The sequence below is a fragment of the Egretta garzetta genome, unplaced genomic scaffold (assembly GCF_000687185.1).
Source record: "Egretta garzetta isolate BGI_Z169 unplaced genomic scaffold, ASM68718v1 scaffold154, whole genome shotgun sequence".
NCBI classification, from domain to species: Eukaryota; Metazoa; Chordata; class Aves; order Pelecaniformes; family Ardeidae; genus Egretta; species Egretta garzetta.
In genome coordinates, this window is record NW_009259600.1 from 891,433 (window position 1) to 909,721 (window position 18,289).

Sequence of the window (18,289 nt, forward strand, 5' to 3'; positions counted from 1 at the left end):
AGGCGCCCGCCGGTGGGGAACGTGTGGCGTCTCGGCAGAGGTGTCGAGGCCGTGCTTTGCCGCCAGGCGTGGTTCTCCTCACGCAGGCCGTCTGCTGAGTTCCCCTTGCCGTAATCCTGGGAGCCCAACAACGCCTGACAGCCGTAGCATCATGGGGGGCCATTAGCTTCACGTTAGTGCTTTGCTACTTTGCTTTTAAGTTAAAGGAGGTGTGGTTTTGTAGGTATTTTAGGTTGAAAAGACTGCATAGTCATAGAGTTGTTTGGGTTGGAAAACACCTTTAAGATCATTGAGTCCAACCGTTAGCCTAGCAGTGCCAAGCCCACCACTAAACTGTGTCCCTAAGCACCTCATCTGCCCGTCTTCTAAATACCTCCAGGGATGGGGACTCAACCATTTCCCTGGGCAGCCCGTTCCAATGCTTGACAACCCTTTTTTTCCTCATATCCAATCTAAACCTCCCCTGACACAACTTAAGGCTGTTTCGCTCATCCTATCGCTTGTTACTTCGGAGAAGAGACTGACACCCACCTCATTATAGCTTCCTTTCAGGTAGTCTTAGAGGGCGATTAGGTCTCCTCTCAGCCTCCTCCAGGCTGAACAACCCCAGTTCCCTCAGCTGCTCCTCATCAGACTTTTGCTCCAGACCCCTCACCATCTTCGTTGCCCTATAAGGGTCCTTGCTGCCCAGGTAGCTACGTTTCTTGGTTCAAACCGCAGCTGGTCTGAAAAGAACTTTCATATTCTGTCTAGCCACATTAAAGTATCTATAGTAGAAGACCTCTGTGTTCTTACAGGGCTATATATGGACGGTTCATGAGCCGTATTTTACCTACCCTATTACAGTAGATTAATATAGTTAAGTAGTTCTGTTAGATTCTGTTGAGTTGAGTTTTATAGTTGATTATAACTTTTTTGTTAAAGCTTTCTCATTGCTGGTATATTGATATGGCCTTTTCCTTGTTTGGCTTTTTTGGTTTGTAATGAAATAGGCCAATCTGTAGCCTTTTATCAGTTAGAGGGTGAAAGAAGAGGAGAGACCCTATTGGGCTATATATTGTCATTAAATCTATAGGAACTTATTGTTCTGAGATGCCTTTTCCAATCTCAAATTTGGTTGAAATTGAAAAGAGGGGTAGGAGTCAAGCATTGTGATTAGGTGGCTGGAACACATGGCACTTTGATTGGGAGAGGCTGAGGAACAGAGGGTTTTTCCACCGAGAGCATGATGAGGGGGTGTGGAATTGCAGTCCTCCACTACCTAAAGGTGGGTACAGAAGAGAGAGCCCCAGTCTTCCCAGTTGAGAGGCAGGTGGCTTATAGGTACACGTTTTCCTACTTGAAAAGTACATCCCTGAGAAGTGCAATGATTAACTGTTTGACAGATAGCAAAAGTTTGTTCATAAGAATCAACTTGAGGTGCATCTTAGCCTCTGAAAATCCAGCATCTCCTCCAGCTGATGATCCTTGTCTCCACCACTCCACATATACTCTCCTTGAGTATTTGTGTTTGCCTCTTAAGTCCTGGATTTCATCTCTCTCATTATGTTAATTTTTATGAGCAAAACTGCTTTTCGGGCTGTCAAACTTGGTTGACTCATCTGTGAGGCTGAATGCTTAACATAAATCTTTCAGTGTGAGCATTCTTGCTGCCTCCTCTTGAAAAGTTTAATTATCATCACCATCATCCTTAACTCAATTGTGTCAGTCAAGGGTGAAGGACGGGAAAATGTACAGATGATGAATAGCGAGCAGGGTGTTAAATAATTGGTGCTGTAACTCTTTAAAACAGTGAGTGCAGAAGTGATGACAGCTAGCAGGGTGAGTTCATGTAAGAGCACGGGCTGTGGAAGCTGTGAGTGTTCATCCTTGAGAAGAAGAGAAGACTGTGGGGGATCTGGGTGTAGTTTCTGCTGCGTAATGGATGGAGCCAGACTCTTCAAAGTAAAGCATAGAAAATGGTCTAGAGACAATGGCTTCTTTATGGGAGGAAAAAAGGGAAATACTTTCATAACAAAATTGGTTAAACACTGGAAAGAACTGCCCCGAAATGTGGCAGAATGTTCATCCCTGGAGACTTTGCATAGTCATCTGAATAAATTCCAGATCAATCTGAATGAACATAACCTGATGTAGCTTTGAATTCAGCCCCACTTTGAGCAGGAGGTTGATCTAGGTGTCCTCCAGACATCCTTTCTAACCAAACTATTCTGTGATTTGAGAAATGGAGCCTTGACTTACAGCCTAAAAATACTTAGGGAACTTAAGCAAACTGAGGGTTTTTTTTCTTCTTGAATACCCATTTTGCTTTTGGAAACTTTATTTTAAGGACAGATAAACTCTGGTTTTATTTTTAGTTTGCTACTCGTGTGATTAAGAATTTCCTGTTACAGGATTTGAGATCTCAGTGCCCAAATAATCTTTCTGAAGGCAACGAGCTAAGGTCTGCTGTGTTGATGAAGTTCATGAGTATTTGTAGTAGTAGCTTGGTACAAGTTTTTCTCTTCTTCAGATATAATGTTTGCATCTTTTAAAAAAAATATAGCTGCTTTAGAATGTGGTGATCATAACGGGCAGTCTTGTAGCCAAACTGTTAAAACATACAGATATGTTGGTGTCTGTAAATTTTCTTCCGTAGACTTGCAGTTCTCTTTTCTACAGTGACTATGGAGTATCCATATTTAGAGGTAATGTTTTATCGCACTACTTCTCTAACAGCAAAAATTCAAGGCATGAAAAATGCTGTTCCCAAGAATGATAAAAAGAGACGAAAACAGCTGGCTGATGAAGTTGCCAAACTAGAGACAGAACTTGAACAGAAGCACAAGGAGGAATTAAAGCAGCTGAAGGAAGCTTCACCTGAGCAGAATAAGGTAGGTGCCTTAACTTCAGCTGAAGATACAATTTGTATTAGGGCTTCTTTAACTTTTAAAAATTATAATGAAGTAACACTTTATTAAAGTATTGATCCTTCTCCTCACAGTATTGGTAATTATTTTCATCTTTGGAAAGATTTCAGCTGTTATGGTGGGTGGGCATTGCTAGGAGGGGCATTTAACTGTGTGGGGTTTTTTGTTGTTGAGCAGTAGTTGGTTTTGCTCTTAAGGCTATGTTAGTGGCTCGGTCATCTTAAAGATTTTTTTTTTTTTTTTTTTTTTTTGGTTTGCAATTCTGTCAACAGTGTAACTGACCTTTTTGTAAGAAGGCACTTCCTGTGATGATGAGACTTGTCTTCTTAAGTGCTACTGCTCTGCCGTATTGGCAACACAGCGATATACTTCAGTGCTTTCAGTTTTCTGTTTGATGTCAAACCCCTAATTTTTAACTTGGGCATAGCATTATTCAAATTTAGCTGCAGGAAATAGGACCACCTAAGTAAACTAAATACAGTATTAAATACTTGTGTGACATAGACAAATTCACCTATGTTTTACCACTTAATAAGTAGAATGTTGGAAACTACTGTCGTAGAGAATTTGCAGTCCATTAGTTAGACTTAATTTGGTATATCCAGTACTGAAAAGAACTCTATTTGTATCATGTGCCTGAATTTAACGACCGTTTGTGCAAGTGGGCCTGTTCATGTATTTTCTCCTGCCTAAATGGGAATAGAGCTTATGGCTAAACTGGTGCAGTACAGTTATCTTTGAATGATGCTAACGCTCCATGCTCATACATCTCCCTAAGTGCTTCCCTGACAGCATGTCTCTTTTGGCTGTTTAAATCTTGTACAGAAACAAACAAACCACCCAAACAAAAAATTGAAACATGTCCATGCTTCCAAGGGTGACATCTAGCGCTTACCATTATGGGGTTAGCTTTGTCATTTTTCTTGAGAAATGTCAACTCCCTGTCTTTTCCAATGGCTTGTTATGCTTTGGTATGGAAGGTGGAGCCTCTTCCTGCTTTAATTGTCACAGAACTTGATAATGGCGGTTTGGGTACTTCAGCTGGCTGGTATGGCGATGAAAACTTTCCCTTTCAGCCAGAAAGCAGTGTTCACACTTCGGTGTGGAAACTTGTAAGAGAACACATAGATTAAATTTGAGATGTGCAGTTCATAACTGTCTCATTTGTTGAGACTGCAGAAAAAGTAATAAAATGCATGACAGTGGTTTGGGATGTAAAATGCTTTACTTTTGGCTTTGATGGGTTCTGTGCTATATGCAGATCTTTGTGGTTAAACATCATAAATACCCACTGGAATTACGTAGGAACAGAACTTAAAACTGTTTCAGGAGATGCATCTCAGTTATCATTTATATTAATAAGAACATTTAATATTTTTTTTCTTTTTAGACAGATTCTGTAGCTGATGGGGTTGCAAATTTAGAGCTTGAAGGAGCAGAGCAACAGATTCAGCATCCTCGAATATCAAAAGCACAAAAGAGGCGGGTATGACTTAACATTTAACCATTTTAAAAATACTTAAGTTATAGTCACTAAAACTTAACTGTAATAACCAAAGTTAAACAATTTTGCAGGGGACATTACCTGACTAATTCAGTATTGATGCTGTACCTACTGGGTGCCTTGAAAATCTGTAAAGCTGCTACCTAGAGATATGTAAGCATTTTATAAACAGTTGTACTTTTTTGCCCTCAGCCATGAGCTGGGAATCAGAATAGGTCAGGAGATGGGAGCCAGAAAAAACAAATGATGTAAAACAAATGACTTTAAAAGAATTTCACTAAAACCATTAATAAAGAAATAAAGTACTCGAATTAAAATAATGTAAAATACTACATGGAAAATATGCAAGTAGTAGAACTTTACACAGTTACCAAAGGAACATTAATACTGAAATTCTTGTAAATTTTTGAATTGCTAAGAAACACTACCTGATGTCCAGGATATTAGGGTTAAATCTTGTTAGGCTTCAGATGTCAAATTACGATGGACTAACATTCTTATTGTACCTGCATGAATGTTGGTGCAGGGCCAGAGGAGCACTGCTTTATTGCAGAGTACATCCCTTGTTACACGACCACTACTGCAGAGCTGCCTTGTAGCAAACATGACAAAAAGATGTTCTTAATTTATCACACCATGTCTAGGCAGACTAGAAACTGCAGTCTAGTTTTCCTATATTGTGGTCGCCTAAAACAGTCTGGTCTTGATTTGCGGTGAATTTTAAGTATGAAAGTGAAAAGATCATTCTCTCTACTGCATCTTTTCTATTTGCTTGTTCCCTTTGACTCTTATTCCCGTGTTAACTTAAGCATAAACTTAGGAATCATTCTATAAAAGTCATTTTTATGTTATGTGTTATTACATCCCTTCTAGTATTCTCTGTGTGCATTTTTATCTGTCCTTTAGGTTAGGAGCAGTCTTTTATGGTGTATAATACCTAGCCTGAGGGAGTTTCAGTTTCATGACATGAGCTCCATTTTGCAATCATATGCCTAAGTGGTAGATCTCACACTTATTAGGAAAGAGCAATATGTTTTGTTGTTTAATTAGAATTCCCGTACTTCGAGTTGTTTGCCAGTGTGGTGAAATAGGTGATCCTGAAGAAATTACTACTATTAATAGCCTTTGCATGGGTGTTGTAAAGTGCTATTTTTGCATGTTGTTATAATTAAGATTTCTCCTGTCACATAATTTGGGGTGTGATGTCAGAGGCAGTTGGGATAGACTGGTCACTTACCATTTGCTGAAGTTTGGGTTTAGGAGGTCTCTAAGATTTGGTAGTGCTGATTCGGGAGAACGTTTCACAGATATGAATGTACTGAGAAAACATTTGAAGAGTTAGAAGGAAGCACTAAGCCAAGAACTCTACAGGCATCTTCTAAATTTTAAGATTTGATGTAATTTTATGTGTCTTTCATCTAAGGAAAAAAAAGCTGCCTTGGAGAAAGAAAGAGAAGAAAGGATAGCTGAAGCTGAGATAGAAAATTTAACGGGTGCTAGACATCTTGAAAGTCAGAAACTTGCCTCCCTGTTGGCAGCAAGGCACTTAGAGATTAAACAGATCCCTTCAGATGGCCACTGTATGTACAGAGCTATTGAAGATCAGCTCAAGGATCGCCAAAATTGCTGGACTGTTGCAACACTGAGGAACCAAACGGCAAAGTATATGCAAAGTCACTTTGATGACTTCCTGCCATTTCTTACAAACCCTAGTACTGGAGACATGTATAGCAGAGGTAAGACTTGTGGCATAAGAGATTTCAAAAACTGTTACAACTATTTCTGATAATTCTTGATCTCAGCTACAGCTGAATTGGGACTAAGACATTATGGCGTTTGTTCCTGAACCTTCTTACTTTATTGGTTCTGCTGTGTTCTATGGAACACAGAATTATGATCTGCTATGAAACTCTCCATATCTAAATCTTTGTAATTTATCTTTTTTTTTTCTTTTTTAAGTAATCTAGCAAACATTATTCCCCATTTAAAAAAAAAAAATCAGAACTTGCTTGTTATTATATGGTAGTCATGTTCTGGGATATGACTTAAGTTGTATTATAAGCACCTTGTCTACCAGGTTAGGGATGATTTTTTGTTAACTATTGTATTGGTGTTTTCAATTTACAGAGGAAAACTGTTAAAAATTAGCGTGACATTCAAGAAAATCTATGTTATAGTGGTTTGCATAGATGCTTTTTCTTATTCTACCCTTTATTTTCACTGTTTATGCTAGGCCTTCTGGAGTCCTTTCTTATAAACAGACTAAACTAAATATAAAGGCATTTAGTGTGGTACCCATGGGGTAGGCTGAGTAAATGCAGATAAATGAAATTTATGTATCACTTACTTGAGCAATACACGGTTTATTCATTTCTCATTTGCGTGGTGTTCCAGACATGCAGTAATTTTATACATTTTTTTTTAACTTACCGCTACATTCATTTAATAGTTATTGCTGTGGATTTCATTTGGTGACTGGGGGCCGTTGTGAAGTAGGAGGTGTCTTTCCCATGTTACAGAGATAATTGTCACAGGATAAATGTTCCCCAAGGGAAGACTGAATGAAGTTCTGCAGAGCAGCAGGGAATGCGTTTTTCTTATGTCTCTTAAGTCCGTTATAAGGGGAATGTATGAAAAACAATTCTGAGCAGTCTTCAGAAAATGTGTTCTTTCTTCATCAGAATGGATTCATAGGGTTCAGAAGCCTGAAGGGTTGTAATTTATAAATTTGAAAGATTGGTTTCTGTAGAACATGATCTGCAAAAGGTTTATTTAGCTATTAACAAAGGAATTATTGGGAATAAATACTTCAGAGGTTAAAACCAAGGCAGCTAATGTGTAAATTTAATAAAAAAAACCCGCACCCAATAGTTGAACTACGTACAGTTACAAGATTTTAAAACTGTACCTGACACCTAGCTGACATAATAACTAAACGTACTGCTTGAGATCACATTCTTTTCCAGAGTCTTGAAATGACACCCTCTGAAACTTAACAGGAGGAAAACTCTATGCAATTTCATGCTTGTTGTTAACAGTTCCCTGAATAAAAAGTTTAAAATATAAGCCTGTACTCCTTTTATATTCCCATACTTGTTTTTATTACTGTCTTCAGTCTTAATTTTTCTTTCTATAACAGTTAGGGGTTTTTTTGGCCTCTGGTGGTTTGCTTTTTCTTTCCTTCTCTTCAGTGAACGTACATATTTTCCTGTATAGCGTGTTTGGACTTTTCAGGTTCTAGTTCTTCATTGTACAGTCAGTATTTTTCTGCAGTTGCTTGTTCTTAAACAAGAGAAGTACTAAAAGTTGTCTTTTCTTTCCTCGCAGAGGAATTTGAAAAATACTGTGATGATATAGCAAATACAGCTGCATGGGGTGGTCAGCTGGAAGTAAGTATTGTATTGATAATTTTTATCTGTGAAATTCTGAGGTAGGTGAATATACCTTCAAAGAAGGGCTTCTTAAGAAAGAATACCTGAAGGCATAAGGGAACAGAGTCATAAATAGTTTATCTGGAACTTTCTCTTGTGGTTATAAAATGTTTTCCCAAATTAGTAGCTTTTCTGATGGTACGCCGCTGTTCTGATGTATTTGACGACATGCAGGTTAACAAATTCAGTAGTTCTAAATATGATTAGAAAGATTGACATTATGAATGGGGGAAGACTTTCTAAGGAGAAAGCATTTTATTGTGCGGACTTATATGGTAGCAAAGCTGACTAGAGCGGAGCAATGTTATGTTTTTGTAATGTAAACCAGAACTTGAGCTTGAAAAAATACACGTTTGTTTTAGATTATATCTTATTTATTGTTTTATGAAAGAGTACTTACCAAATTACTGAACCTAGCCCAATGTTACCTGTGTTGTATCATCAAAACAATGATTAATTTAAGGGAACCTGTTTTCAATTAAAGTTTATAAAGTTAAAATAATTTTGCTTATTTTAATAAAGTTCATTTTCTAACAATATTTGAAATGTTATGCCCGAACTCATGTCTGCTAAAACTAAATGCCATGCCTTCCTAGCTCCTCCCTACATTGGATTTAATCCTATTTAATTGTTTTTATGCCTTAAAGCTAAGGGCTTTGTCGCACATTTTGCAAACACCTATTGAAGTAGTGCAGATGGATTCCCCTCCCATTATTGTTGGTGAAGAATATTCAAGCAAACCAATAATACTTGTGTGAGTATGTAATTTTATCCCTTCTTAAAATTAGTGCATTCTATATTTCTCTCTATATAAAATTTCTATAACAGAGGGCTCAGCTTTGATTCTCACCCGCTCTTTTATTTTCTGTTACATAGCTGACATTGAAATACTGCTTGAGTAATGAACTTTCAGGTCAGAAATTATGTTTGATTGACACAGTTAGTTTAAAGATAGTGTAATTAGAGTTCTTAAAATGCTGACAATCAGTCTGAAGTTTGATTCAGTCATTGCTTTATAGAATGTTACAAGGTCATTTTTACCTGTTATATAATTACAAAATAATAGTGAAATTGATATACGATACAGCAGGGAATTTTTGTTTTTCTCTTCAAAGTTTATGTCAATCTGTGCCTGGAAGTCACCAGAATTAAAAACTGCCTTCATTTAATACTCTCCTATTTAATGACTATATATTTTCTGTAGTAAAATTTGAATTTATTTAAGCTGTCTTCCAGTCCTGCTAATGTTTGGCATGGCGTATGCTTTTAGTTAAGCTGAACACTAGTTCTGTAACTTTTTTTCTTCTTTTTAGGTATATGAGACATGCCTACGGCTTAGGAGAACATTACAATTCTGTAAAAATTCTAACAGATGCCGATACAGAGAACGGCAGCTAGCATACAGAAGTCATAAATCCCTGTGGATAACAGTTGCATCTTGATGTGTTGTGCTCCAGACAATTCTCAGACAGACTGCAAAGTAAACCTAAATGGAATGGATTAAATATTAAAAAAAGACATACAAGGTTTGACTATAAATCAGAAATAGCTCTCAATTTAAAACAAAACCAAACCAAAGCCACACAACAGTATTTTGGACTTGTTGGTATTAATCATGTTTAGAAGATCGCCTCTAAAATGGTGGCTGTGTAGATCAGAACTTTTTTTTTAATAGAGCTTCATCCCGTGCTGCAGTACCGAGTAGTAAATGTTTTGGTTAATCTGCATTTCTGCTGAGAATTAAGGTTCCCTGAAGGCTCATGGTACATTATTTCTGGCAGATTTTGATGATCATGGAAGAGTTAAGGCATTTAAAATAATTTATTTTATTCTGATTGATGGAATATCCTCTACAGTGTTTCTTTAGTCCTGTTAGGATCTAGCTTTAATGCTGTAGGAGGGATCCCCTTCTTTATTTGGGCAGAGAAGAGCAGGAGGCAAATCCAGTAGCAGAATATCTTGCTTGGCTGGTGGAATTGCACAATCTTTTTGTTTTAAAGACTTTCATCTAAGTTTGTTACTAAGATGTCAGGGTTAGGTTAACGGTTGGACTTGATGATCTTAAAGGTCGTTTCCAACCTAAACAATTCTATGATTTGAGGGATTTGCTTTTTTTTTTTTTTTTTCAGTTGACAGGAGGAACTGAATGCTTAATACTGTTCCTAGTCCTGAATCAGTAGGAACAGCTTTGTTGTTTGTGACTGTACATCATAACATTGTTGCAAGTTAACTGTGCTGTTCATCCCTCGTAGACTTCCATTTGTACATTTTGATGACAGAGAAGTTTTACAAACAGAAAGCTCCTCAATGTCCTCCCTTCAGGCAGTGAAACTCATCTGAACTCATTGGTTTTGGATCTGCTGATCTAAGCACTTTGTGATCTAAAGGGGGATGTTTTATAATGCTCAAAAATAACTGGCTGCATACAGGTGTACTTACAACCACCTTGGGTTTTGTCAGTAACTTTAAAGGTGATCTGCAGAAGAATTAAGTTTATTTTCATTGTTCCTTATGATGCACAGGGACTCGAAAGTTGGGGTTTTTTTGGCTTGACTTTTTACATTAGAAACGTAGATTTTTGTCTTTAAGTCACTGCAAATGCAACTGCAAAATTAGCAGCATACTGAAACCAAAGTTGTCATGCAATGGTTTTTTAACAGTAGAAGTGATATTTTTTTTTTTTTTTTTTTTTTAAGCCTTAGTCAATAACACGATAATTGTCTGGATTTTAGTGCTGATGAGTTGGAGAAAAGCAGTTCATATCAAGTTTAAACATCTTTTCCCTGACTTGAGGATTATGAGCTAACAGTGCGCATCTTGTAGTCCTTCAAGTAAAGCTAGCCAGCAGATTGATGTTCCTGGGGTTTACAAATTAGAAAAAATCTGCTCTTACTTAAGAAGAAGATAAGTGTTCACTTTATGGATCAGATTATGTCTGATTTAAAGCACCTTGAGAGAGAGGAAGGGGAAAAAATCAGACAATTATAGCAGGGGGTTTTAGACAAGCAGAACTTGAATTATGACTTCTTTAGACTAGTGCCTAGTGCCTGCCAGGAAAACAAAGAATTAACCAGATCAGGAGTTTTTACATCCTTACTTATCTGACACAGTATAGCAAATATAGCTGTTTTTATAGCAGTTGGTTTACTGTAGAATTTGGTCTACTACCTTGATTGTATAAAACAATGTTTTTAATTTCAAGCAAAAAATTGGATGCAACAGTATGGAAAAAGTGTCTCTATTCATAATACCACTATGAATTGCACTAAAAATAATAATCATACTCTTCTCTGTGTGGCTTAGAATTGATGTGGTATGAAATGCACATGCTGCATTTTATAGATACCCTGTGAAAAAAGTTCCTTGGTTTATTGGGGTTTCATTCTTGTTTGATTAGCTGACAGAGAAAAGATGCCAGAATCATGGAACGCCTGTACCAACGGTTTGTCCTGTTGAAGATGTTTACAATTTGTATAAAGCAAAATAATGTTTTAACACAATGTGTGAAAGATCCTTGCTCATGCTGTATGGGACTTAGCCAAAAAGTAATAAATCGGTTTATTTGTGGCAAATCTTATTGCAGTCGCTCTTTATTTTGTACTTCGATTGTTCACTTCTTAATTCCTGGTATTAGGAAGTTTCCTCATTTGATTTTTATGGCTTCAGGGTCCTACTGTAGCATGAATTCTCTAACAACTGGCCATTCCTATACAAGCAGACAAAGCCTTACTCTTTACGAAATGAAGTTATTTCTAAACAAAATTTATCCTCAGCTTTTTAGCAGTTAAACTTGAACTCTTCTGAAAAGCTGTATTTGAAAATGCTGTTGAACTTCTCCAGACATAAAGATGATCAAGTGAAATTGAGAAGTTTTTTTCAGAATTTAGCTTTTAACTTCTTTGTGACATTACATTTTCTCTGCAAAACAGCGCTACATTTTGCGTTTATATATATTTAAGTAGTTTCTCTTGCTTTTATTTGCAGTGCATTGACATTTGTTTCTTTGGCCACTATTTCTTTAAAGGGCTGCTAGGTAACTTTTTTGCAAGGTTAAGAGATTCATTTCCAGTAGGAATGCTCATGTGAATGGGAGGGAAACCATCATAAATTGTTTAAATATTCTATGACTTTAAGGATTTTTTTTTTTAAAGAAATGTATAATGTAAGATGGAATGAAGCAGTGATGTTCCTTGTGCGCATTTGTACAATTCTACACCTGCTGTGTTTACATGTATTAAAATATTACACCAAAGCTAAAACACCATGAAGAGAGGAATTTGTTTCACAACCACTTGCCTTGAGGCAAAACTGTCACTAGAGGCACTTTTTGCCTCCTTTCCATGCTCTGTGCTTCCTGTCTCCACTTTTTTAACAGGCAGTTCAACAGGAGCTGTGATGGGCCCCAGGAAGAAGAACAAGGCTGAAATTTTGGGTCTGTGCAGAGCACATCCCCTCTGCTCCTACTCTCTCAAGGAAAAAGAGGTGCTGGCAGTAGTGTGACCAGGCAGATCTGATGCTGTGGGATGGTGGCCCCCCGCTCTGCTGTGTTGTGCTCGAGTGTAATATTGTTACGAAGTAAAAAAGTGAGAGTAATTGTAGTTAAATGCACTGGTGGCAGATGGGGCAGGGCCACTGCCTGTTGCGTTTGGTATTGGGGCTATGGATTTTGCCCAGTTCTCCAACCTTCCTCCTTCACCAGCACTAGTCGCCTTGCAGTTTATGAATTGATTGATGTCTTGGTTGAGTAAGTGGAGGTAGGCAATGTCTCTTTCGTAGACGATACGGGTGGTCGCAGCGCAGACATGCTGTGGTGTATCTTCTGGGAAGTCTTGATCAGACACGCTTGCGTAGGTGTGCTGGAGAAGTGGTGTCTTCAGGGGTGCAACAGCCTCCATGCCAAAGGAGTGAATGCTGAATGCCCCAGAGATACCCCGAAGGCTCTGGTGGGAGTACACATGAGAATGTCCCACCTGCATCATCTGGGCAGACAAGACAATGCTTTGGGACATCATCTTTGATAGGCCGTGGAATTGCAAGTACAACTTTTTATTTTTAGTCTTCAAGATGCAACCTGCCCTCCTTCGTCTCCCAGCTGATCTCCTGGGATGTATTTGAGTGGTGAGCCGCCTGTGTTGATAACTTAATATATATAAGTAGCTGAGCAGGCTTAAAACCAGGATCTGAAACACAGAATGAATTTTCTGTGCTTTCCTTGGCTCCAGTAAGGACACTAACTCACCAATTCATTTGTTTTGAGAGACTAATAAAAGCAGCAGATGGGTTAAGACTGATCACTAGAGGCATATGCTATACATATGCTTGAATACAACTCAAATCCTTAGCAATTGCCCCCTTGTGTTATAAACAGGTATATCATAAAAAGAACTTTTTGCACATAAAAAAGCGTTTGGTAAATTTAAAAATTAACTGGTGTAGTCTCTATGTTCCAGATTAAATAAATACATTGAGGTGTCAATTGAAAAGCTTTATCCTCTTTACAAATCAGAAAAATTGGAGTGCATAAGCTTGAATAATAATAAGATAAAAAATATTCCTAAGGAGCTACATTTTCTGCAAAGGCTCCCTGAACTTCATCGGTCTTGCAAATATTTTGTCATGATATCTGAAGAGATTAGATACATGAAGTTGAAGATGCTGTGTTTGTCCGGAAACAAAAACCTTCCAGATGTGAGCAATCCTGTTTTGTTTTTTTGTTTTTTTGTTTTTTTTTTTTTAATTTCTGAAGAATTGCACAGTCTTACAAAAACACTGGAGTGAGGCATCTTGAAATTATTACGTACGTCATGAAGATGCACTTTTAATGATTTCCTTCTGGAAGGTGTTTGAATACTCTTTCTAGGAAGCTAAGGATGTAGAGATTTTAAACTAATAATTGTTCCTTATATACATATGTCTCCTGTAAAACTCAAAATATGAATAAAACCTCAGCAGTATAAACAGCCAATAGGTTGTTGTTCAATCCTAGTAAGCCTCCACTGACTTGGGAAAGAGCGCGGGACAAAAATGGTGAAGATGAAGAACCAAAAGATTTGATGAAGAACCTTTTTTCTCTTAGCTGTATGCAGAACGTTGGAGCACAAAAAGCCAGAAGCAGAATAGGGGAAGTTGGTGCTAAGTGGGGATACCTGAATGAAATGCACAAAAATATCTGGGCTAAGAACAGCGGGGCGAGAGAGAATACAAACCTGAGGGCAGGAATAGCTGTAGGAGTAGCCAAGCAGAGAGATGGCAAACTAAGGCAGTAGCCTGCTTTCCAGAAACAAAACATGGATTTCGTGTGACTCTTATGCTAAAAATAGCTTCTGAAAGGGGGAAGAAAAGAAGGTAAGTATTTGCTGCTTTTTCTAGCTCATGATTTACTTAATATTATGAAAAATGTCAATACACACCTTTGTGCAGCTCTTACTACTTGTGTGTGTCTTTACACCTCGTCCTTTTGAAGAATTGCACCGTATAACCAGCAGCCTCAAATGTTCGGGGTTTGCGGAGCTCCCCGAAAGAGAAAGCTGTTTTGTAGCTTCACTGGCAGCCTTCACTGCACCTTCTTCACTGCTTGGTAGAACTGCAGATTTCTTAAATGGATTTTAAAACCTTGAATTCATTTCAGGCTCTGATATATTTATCAGTATTTGAGATACTGTGGTCTACGTCGCTGATTTAGTTGCAGTATTTGCTGTCTGCTTGATCTGCTTCTCGAGTGTGTTACCCATCTGCTTCTGAACATTTTATCACAGTTTTTGCAGACAGCTGCAGACTGGGAGTCAACATGGAGATCTTTGAGAAAACTTACATGGGACAAGAAGCTGGAGAATGTAATGAGAGAAGGCTTTAAATCCAACTTGAAAAACTGTGCTGTTCAGTAAAAACAACGATGAAAAGATTCTTAAGGAAAATCACCCTGCTGATATTCCAAAACTTTACGTTTTAGTTTTTATGTTTTAATTGTGACAATCAAGTAAAAGTTTTGTTTGTTTGTTTTTAATAGAGAAGAAGCTGGATGTCACACCTCTGATAACAGAATCTGCAAAACCTGAGTATGCTATTTCTAAAAGAACGGCGGCTTTTCCCAACATAAGCGATATTCGCCCTCTAGTGCTAGGACGCGTTACAAAAATCACGATGAGAGCCTTTTTCTAGTTAGACCATTTTGAGCTTCTAACATTTCTCGTGAAACATCCTTCACGTGTGTATAGGAGTAGAGCTGTTCAGTTTTTTTAATTTAAAAAAGTGCCTTTAATGATGGGGGTCTCGAGGAGGGACAGGAAGGACACAGATTGCTTTTCTGAATTAGGTAATAATTGAACATTTGGACACTATGTGGGCGTACTGGGAAAACTGTATTTACAATCGGTATACCAATATATCTTCTACATTGTAGGATATACGCTGACTTGTCCCACATGATAGCCCCTTCGGAAAAAAAACTTCTTAGCTACAGAGTTTTGGCACTGGAGCTGGAAGTCTGTGGGCTGTTGCAGATCTAGGACATCACTGGAAATAGAATGAAATGTGGAACAGCTTGCATGACTGGAGCGATGCTTTGGATGGATACAGGCCCTTTAGGGAGCACAGGATGGGCAGGTGAGGAGAGGTTTAGCTTAGTGCTCGGCTGTGGGGCAGGTGACAGGTCTGTTCATAGCTTGTGGGTCAGGATCAGAGGGGTGGCCTATATGGGGCACGCTGTGGCAGGTGCCTGCTACACACCAGCCAACATATTTTTACTTATTTTACTAATAGTGTGGTTTTTGCACAGTTTGAGTTCCCTGGCTTACTCCAGAACCTTAATCTAAAAATAAGATAAAGCAGGCTAAATTTGAAAACTATTGCTTAATAAATAAATTTGATTATGAACTCTCCATTAAATCCTGTGTATGAAACTCAGTATCTTTTCCCTGCAAGATTTATTTACATATTTTAAGAAGAATACACAAGATAGCCTATTTCTCCGACGAGTGAAACCAGGTCTCTCTGTAGAGGGTTTCCTGTATTCTGGCTTACCTCACACAATGTATGGTACATACCACAGTGGTGCACATAACATCAAAGCTTGTCAGATGCACAAATTAAGATATTAACTTCAGAGTGGGCTTTCCAAAACTCTTAACAAATGTTACATGATTTAAGAGTCTTGAAATAGTCTTTATTAATTTCAACCACATTGATATGCAATGTTTTCCAGATCAGAACACTTATAAAAGATAATTTCAAAGACTGTAATCAAATATGCATTTTACTAAGGGGAAAAAATCCAACCCTGTACTGTGCACCCTAAGAAGAGGTGAGAACTGCTGATTACTTTTGTAATAGAAGCTAAGTAAACAGGCTGAGAAGAGAACAAACAGGATATCCGGTAAATATGGAAGCTTAATTTTTTTAGCAGAATTTCTCATGCATAATTACTTAGGCATAAGATGCATCTATAAAATATATTTTGTGGGCTAAAAGCTATTTTAGCTAATTAAAGCCATCACCTTAAGTAGGAAGGTATAATTAGGATATAATACTAAATAGAAAAACAATTCCTGAAGTTTCTATAATCAGATTTTAAAAGAAATGTAGCAAAGATCTTTAAAGCCATTTGGCCATCTGTCAGAACTTATTCTTTTTTTCTCACAAAGCCCTGACACAAGATCTTTGATTTCATTTACACCAATAGGTCTAAAAAAAATCTGTAACTGACAACACTACATTAGAAATGATGCAAAACACACCTTTAGAATGATGAAAAAATGAACCTCCATACAGTTGTCTACACATGTCTCTGGTCTACTCGTGGATGCATTCCTACTAATCAGGTGAGGGAACATGATCAGAAAAAATAGCACAGTAGTACACCAATAAAAAAGATAATCTGAAGTTTCTTAAAATGCTCTGTATTACTGAAGAATTCTTTTAAATAGTTGGGTTTGAATGACTTTAGTTATAGCAAACAGTCTTCGGAGGATCAACCTCTTCTTTCAAAATTATATTGATGGGTTGTTTCTAAAGCAGTCCATTATTCTTACAGTGTAATTCCCTTAACCTAAGGTCCTGCCTTTATTTCAAGAGAAAAGTTTGCAACAGTTAATAACTGAGCAGTTTTGCTGCATCAGTTTACATCAACTATTTTACAAATTAAAAAGATATTTAAGGATAAAGAAATAAAGACAGATGCTCCATGCAGTATGCCAAGTTAAAGCTCAACTTTCTTTGCAAAAATTTAGGAGCACATAGTCCCCTCGTGCTTCTAATAAATCTCATCTTTTAATCAGACAGCTAATCCTCATTTGCTCTACTAGATTAATCTTGCCACTTGAGTGACTGGGGAGCTAGAAATTGTCAAACTCAGCCCACTTAAGACCCGAAAGACGATCAGAATTTCTGAGATTAACACATAAAAATGTCTTCTACTTGACTGATTTTAGATGTACTTTAATTTTGTTATCACTGAGTTTCAGTGCGAATCACTGCTCAGTAGTGAAACACTTCTTGCTTCCAATTTTTCAAATGAAAGTTGATATTATTTAGTAAAGCACTGTACAAATTAATTACATATTGTCAAGAATAAAACTGTCAGTAAATCTTAATTGAAAAGCCTTAAAAATTATAGAAGCAACTTCACTTCTAATTTTGCATATAGTACATCTCACAAATACTTCCTTTTGAAATACAGAAGCCTGGGAATAGATAGCCTATAACTATACCAAGTAACTCAAATTGTATTTTGAAACTATGATCCTGCATGTCACTCATCTGCCCATGGACATATAAAAAGTTATAGACATATTATGTATATATATTCCACATATTTGGTGGTACTTTATTTTTCAGGTTTTTTTCTAAAGTAAAACAATAGTTAAGCAAATTTCTGGAGTCAGTGCTGAACTGGCACACAAAGAACATGACATTCTGTTCATTCAATTAATGGCTTCAAGGATAGTTTAATCAAGTGTTTGAAGGACTGTACACCAAGATTAGAGATATGTATTAAATATCCTTTGCTTTTTATCTCTTAAGTGTAATAACCTGTGTTTTAAATAGCATAAAACAAAACGCAAGGTGGTGGAATGTGGGGTTGGAATGTGGGTCTTGACGTTGGGCAAAAAATTCTTGGCAAGGTTACCAGTGGCCTCAATAACACACATTATTATAAAACTGACCAAGTACCTTCCAACAGCTGGTTTGCAAAATGTCAAATTTTAATTACACTTTTCTAAAATGCAATGCAAAACAGATGAGTAAATATGAAGCAAGATTTTCATAGAATGTTTTAGTTTTGAAGGGATCTCCAGACTGATTTCCAGATCAGAGTGGCACTAACTTTCAGATACATCAGATTATTCTGTCTTTTGCTTTATGAGCACTGTCCTTCTGTGTGTGAAAAAAAGGGAGGAAAGCCTACAGAGAACGCTGTAGACATGGACAGAAGATAAACGCTTGTTCTG

General features: G+C 37.3%; 1 protein-coding gene across 1 annotated transcript in view; it reads left to right on the forward strand.

Moving 5' to 3' along the window:
- The window catches only part of OTUD6B (OTU deubiquitinase 6B), a 27,373-nt gene extending 16,106 nt beyond the window's left edge, over positions 1–11,267 (forward strand). The window contains exons 2-8 of the mRNA XM_009638330.2: positions 2,358–2,443; positions 2,639–2,873; positions 4,300–4,395; positions 5,837–6,149; positions 7,741–7,802; positions 8,492–8,598; positions 9,158–11,267. Of these exons, the coding sequence (XP_009636625.2) occupies positions 2,358–2,443; positions 2,639–2,873; positions 4,300–4,395; positions 5,837–6,149; positions 7,741–7,802; positions 8,492–8,598; positions 9,158–9,242 (984 nt within the window). The 3' untranslated portion in view covers positions 9,243–11,267. The remainder of the gene's footprint in view (positions 1–2,357; positions 2,444–2,638; positions 2,874–4,299; positions 4,396–5,836; positions 6,150–7,740; positions 7,803–8,491; positions 8,599–9,157) is intronic.
- The last annotated feature ends 7,022 nt before the right edge of the window (positions 11,268–18,289 follow it).